Source organism: Ruditapes philippinarum, unplaced genomic scaffold, assembly GCF_026571515.1.
Source record: "Ruditapes philippinarum isolate M1 unplaced genomic scaffold, ASM2657151v2 ctg5598_1_1_1_1, whole genome shotgun sequence".
In the NCBI taxonomy this organism is placed as follows: Eukaryota; Metazoa; Mollusca; class Bivalvia; order Venerida; family Veneridae; genus Ruditapes; species Ruditapes philippinarum.
Window position 1 is genome coordinate 40,013 of NW_026859632.1, and position 5,774 is coordinate 45,786.

The following is a 5,774-nucleotide window of genomic DNA, read 5'->3' on the forward strand; positions in this document are numbered from 1 at the left end:
AACCTTTTTGGAGATATTTTTACCATTGTTGATTTAGTACTTTAAGTTTGTTGTACAATATTAATTCTTTTAGGCGAGTCAGCTGATAAAACTATATATCGTACGAGTCATTGCTGCGTCTGATAAAAGATTTGCAGCTGTTTAGTGGTCCAATAGAATCAGTATTGTTCTAAATCGTATTTAATAATCTCTTTATTTTACATCACTATTTTTTACTTTTTGACAGATATTTGTAATTTCAGTAACAAAAAGATTGTGATGTGAAAAATATTTATGAGCGACAATTCGCTAGATAGTTTTGTAGTCGAAAGTTGAGATTTAAATAACCAACTACTTACTAGCTGGTAGTTGCTTATTCGTAATTCCCAACTATTTAACAGCTAAAAGTTGGTTATTGTCACCAGCATGAAATATTCGAACACATCATACATTTTTTGAAAACACAGAATTACGGAGTTGACCTTGTTGATCATTCGCGTGAACCCCAACCACCTATTGGCTTAACATATTTTCCCTCTTTTTCCGGAAAATAATGAAACGGATATATAGAATGATAGATATGTCATTTAACATGGAAATACCTTATGTTCACCAGGTGATTCAGTTGGGTTTTCTCGCGAATCACCAACTACATACCTAAGTACTGAAGGTAGTTGGTAATTCGGATCTTGTTTATAATCCTGTAAAAACAGACAAACGAGGTTATATGGTGTGTGATATGGATTTAATACGAACCTTTTGGATTTTTAAAAACGAGGCTATATCAGGTGTGAAATAGAACTGAACTAGCTCCGGTTTTCCAGTCGTCACATATTTACTGGCGTGAAATAAGATTGTAGCGGATCTACTTTTCTTTTCATCTTACAAAAAAGAAACTTCACTCCTTTATAAAAAAAAGATCCTGTATTCGGCATAATGTAATCATAGTTTTGACGTTCGTGTTTCCTTTTTTCAATCTATAACAGGCGAGAAACACATATTAATTGGCATTCAAAATAAATGAGTGTATTCTTTCAGAATCCGGCGCCTGTTCGTATCTTAACTGGTAGGCCTACCATTGAATTTAGTTTAAACGAATACTCGTATATTACCTACAGTCCTTTCGCTCTATTGAACGGCATAATTTCATGTAACTATGCTCTTAAATTTATCATGGAATGTGACAGAACGTATGATTATGTTGTTTTGTAGCCACGTGTCATGCCTACCCCAGCGCGAAGCCTATTTGTTCTTTTTTCTGTTAATTAAGATTCTTGTCGATAGTTTTGTCTCGTGTGTCAGCCATGTTTGGAGCAGCATTTTCATCTACGTAAACCTTGCGAACTTGTTTTTTTATGCAATTAACACTTTCTAAGGTTGCATAGTGTAAGTTAATATGGTTTTTACTGACAACCAGTATTGTTTGTTACATAGACAGTAATAAACCCATTTGGGGAAGCCCTTCTGGCATTTCGCTATTGAAATAAGATTTGTACTCGAAACCATTCGTACCATATTTTTGCATTTAGTACGTTACTTTTTGTAATGATATTAATAGTATGAATATTTTAACTATTAAATAAGATCACTGTATTCTTTTAACTTGAATACCAACTTAATACATGATTTTTCTGGAATAATTGTGCAGCTTATGCAGTAGACTTATGTTTGTTATTTTGTATTTGCAGTATTTACCGCTAAAAGATTGAGGAATAAAAGAGCAATAATTACAAAAGGACTATCTTTATTTCTTCAATTGAATGGTTAATCTTTGCCGTTTCCCTTATCATTGGGTCCGGTACAGTAAATAACTGGCAGCAAATGAAGTGGTCATCGACATAATCACATTACATGGAAGTTCGTAGAACTAGAATATTAACTGAAAAAGCTATGGCGTTGTTTAAACAACAGGATCAGAAGCTTATTACAAAGTACAATGAAACTGTAAAAGAACTTGAGAATCACATTGCATCAAACTCAGGGCTTTCTGTTAACAGTTCAATTTCTGCATTGAACAAGTGTAAAGACTTGTGTATAAAATTACATAATGCAGTGCAGGCGGTATATGGAGAATATGCTAAATATTTAGAAAGTGTCAAAACAAAAGAGAGTGAGACACAAAGTACATGGTTGGACAATTCCTACATTGATTTAGAAGAAAAGGTAAGGCAATATCTTAGGACAATCAAAATGATTAACTCGGAAAAGATTGAAATAATGTCCCAAAGTGGTAAGAGTGAGATATCTGGTGTTGCTTCGAGTACAATGAACTCAGCTACAGCAAAAGCAGTGGAGGCTAAAGCAGCACAAGTTCGTTTCAAATTCGCGGAGCAGGAAACAAATCTGAAAAAGAAGCAGGCAGAAATTAATGCAGATCTTGAATTATTAAAATACAAAAAAGAAGTTGAAGTACTTGTAACTGAAGCCGAAGAACTAGCGAAGATAGAAAGTTCACAGAAAAGCTCTGTTTTAGGGGACAGTTTACCTGAACAAGATCCGTTGTCTAAAGTAGGACAATACATTCTAAATCATGGAACACAGGATAATGAGAAATATTTGAAGTTAGCAGATCAGGAGAAAAGTGTTACAGCTCAGTTTTTGTTGAGAAAAGACTTAATTTTGTCAAGACTTACAAAGTTTAATGACACATGTGGTAACTATCAAGCTTGGAAAGTTAGCTTTAAATCCATCAGTGACGAAATGTTGTTGTCAAGTAGTGAAGAAATAGATCTGCTAATAAAATACTTGGGTCCCAGCTCAAGAAAACATGCAGTAAGTCTACGTACAGCATATCTTCATGATGCCAATCAAGCTTTAATCCAAATATGGCAACGTCTTGATGAAAGATTTGGAACCCCGGAAAGTGTCCTTAGTTCATTGACCAATCGGCTTCAAGCTTTTCCCATCTTGACTAACAAAGACAGAGTTAGGTTGTACGAGTTAGCAGACTTACTACAGGAGATTGAAGGTCTGATGTCTAATCCACAGTACCATAAAACACTATCCTACTTCGATTCATCTATAGGGGTGAACCCCATTGTCAACAAATTGCCATACAGTTTGCAGCAGAAATGGATTGCTCATGCATCAACATACAAAGAAAGTCACAGTGTTCCATTTCCACCATTCTCCTTCTTTACAAGCTTTGTGAAAAAGTTCAGTGTCATATTTAATGGTCCAAATTTTGCATTTAAAATTACAGCTTCAAATCGTCAGAGAAGTCGGAATTCTTCTCATTATGATCAAAAGGTATCGAGTAGTCGTGTGGCTGCGGCGAAAACTGAAATTCAGAGTGATAAGAAATCAAGTGTGTTAAATGATAAGTGCTTGATTCACAAAGGTGCACCACATCGTTTATCAGAATGTAAAAGATTTCAGTGTAAGTCGGAAGAAGAAAAGCGTAGTTTTCTTTCTGAAAATAAATTGTGCTATAAGTGTTATTCTCCTAGTCATCAGGCTCGTAATTGTAAAGAGTCTTGGAAACCAACAAATTCGTATGGTGGGGAGAAACAGAGTTCGACATATGGACTGAGAGACACTTGGAAATCAACAAATCATAGGGAAGAGAAGGATTCATCATTTGGCCAAAATGACAGTCTGCTTACAGAGCAGAAACAGAATGTAAACATTAAATGTACTGAAATTTGTAAAAATGATCACGTTCAAGGGAAATCTTGTGCAAAAATCATACTTGTTCGTATTTATGTGAAAAATTCACCAGATATTATGTTTATTGCTATGCCACTGTTGATGAACGGAGTAACAGATGTTTAGCAAAACCAAAATTGTTCAAATTGTTAAATGTATCTGGTAAACCTGTAGAATATACTATGTCTTCATGTAATGGCATTTCTAAGCAACATGGCAGAGAGCTAAATGACTTAGTTGTTTAATGTATTGACAAAAGTGTTCATTTTGATTTGCCTACTGTTATAGAATGTTCTGGTATACCAAGTGATAGGAATGAGATTCCTACACCAAGTGTTGCGGCCAATCACCCACATTTGTCTGATGTAGCCCCTTTTATCCCAGAAATAGTTGAAGATGCTGAAATGTTACTTCTGCTTGGTCGAGATATCCCAGATGTACACCATGTGCTAGATCAGCGCTTTGGGCCGAAAGGTTCCCCGTTTGCACAGCGTCTGCCCCTTGGATGGGTTATTATAGGTGAGGTGTGTCTTGGTATTGCACACATTATTCCTAATGTCAGTGTAAAGAAAACCTATATTGTGGGTGATGGGCGAGCTTCACTTTTGCCTCAATATCCGAGCAAGTTCCATGTTGCTGAGTCAAAAGATGTTGGCTCATTTGAGCCTGAATGTAATTCTACATATGTGTTAGACAATGGAAGATATACTTCTGTTTAAAACCTTGTAGTAATGTACATAATAATGATCATGTGTCAACACAGTTTACATATGATTATGTGTTCGCATCTGATGTCCGTGATAACAAACCGTCTCTGTCTGTTGATGAATCAAACCTTTTTTGGCTTCAGATGAGTACAGAGTTTGTGCTTGATTCAAGTAAAAGATGGTCAGCCACACTTCCATTCAAGTCTCCCCGTCCTAGATTACCCAACAACAGAGCACAGGCACTCCATAGAGCAAGTAATCTTGAGGCAAGTTTGAGCAAAAATCCCCTCAAGAGACAGCATTTTGTTGAATTCATGCATAAAACTTATTGCAAATGGTCATGCTGAAATAGCTCCCCCATTGCAAGAAAGTACTGAATGCTGGTACTTACCTATTTTTGGGGTCTATCATCCTAAAGAAACCGATAAGATAAGGTTCGTTTTTGAATCAGCAGTTCAATTTGAGGGTGTTTCACTGACCTCTGTACTGTTGCAGGGACCTGACTTAACAAATAGTCTCCTAGGTGTGTTGCTTAGATTTAGGAAAGAACTTGTTGCGGTTTCTGTTGATGTAGAACAGATGTTTTACTGTTTCGGTGTTAATGAAAAAGATAGAAATTACTTACGTTTCTTTTGGCATGAAAATAATGATACTATGAAGCCTCTTGTAGAATACAGAATGTGTAAACATGTATTTGGAAACTCACCGTCACCGGCTATAGCTACCTGTAGAGCATTCCGATGCTGATGTAGTTCAGTTTGTTAAAAGGGATTTCTATGTTGACGATGGACTTACTTCTTGCCCTACAGTATCTGAGGCTGTTGATTTGGTTAATCGTACTCAAGCTTCTTTGGCTAAATCAGGGATCCGATTACACAAATTGTCTTCCAATTCTCGAGAAGTTATTGAATCTTTTCCTAAAGAAGATGTGGCTACAGTTTCGAACTGTATTGATTTCGAGCTTGATAATTGTCCTACTAGTCGAAGTCTAGGCCTTGAGTGGGATTTGAACCAGGATTGTTTCCTTTTCAACATTGAAATTATATGGTAATGGCAGCCGTGGATTTCCATAGTTTTGTTTAAGCGGAAACATCGTGCACGCGCGTTTTTATTCGGTTTCGTTTGGGTTTTATCGTATAAGTTTCACTTCCGGTATTGAATCGGTGAAAATCGACAATTTTCGTCAATGATGTACATTGTCGATCTCACCCGTGCAATATCGTGAACACTGGTCACTCGTTCTTTCTTGTAACTTATCAAATTGTTGTGTTTGTTATGTATGATTCTATGTGTGAGAGATATCCATTGGTTCTTTTAAATACTTTTTTACTTCTGCGCACTGTTTGCTTTTCCTGTCCCGCTCACTCTTGACAGTCATCAACTAGATCTACTTCTTACTTTATATTTCAATTTATATTGAAATACTTTATATAAGTAAAG

General features: G+C 36.0%; 1 protein-coding gene across 1 annotated transcript; it reads left to right on the forward strand.

Moving 5' to 3' along the window:
* Positions 1 to 1,562: 1,562 nt before the first annotated feature.
* LOC132757303 (uncharacterized) lies at positions 1,563 to 4,202 on the forward strand. Its single transcript, XM_060748550.1, has one exon. It carries the CDS (start codon positions 1,831 to 1,833, stop codon positions 3,751 to 3,753), a length of 1,923 nt encoding a protein of 640 aa, XP_060604533.1. The 5' UTR covers positions 1,563 to 1,830; the 3' UTR covers positions 3,754 to 4,202.
* Positions 4,203 to 5,774: the final 1,572 nt, after the last annotated feature.

What these genes read in the sequence shown, in the direction of transcription:
- LOC132757303 (XM_060748550.1), top strand. Translation starts at nt 1,831, where the DNA reads ATGGAAGTTCGTAGAACTAGAATATTAACTGAAAAAGCTATGGCGTTG.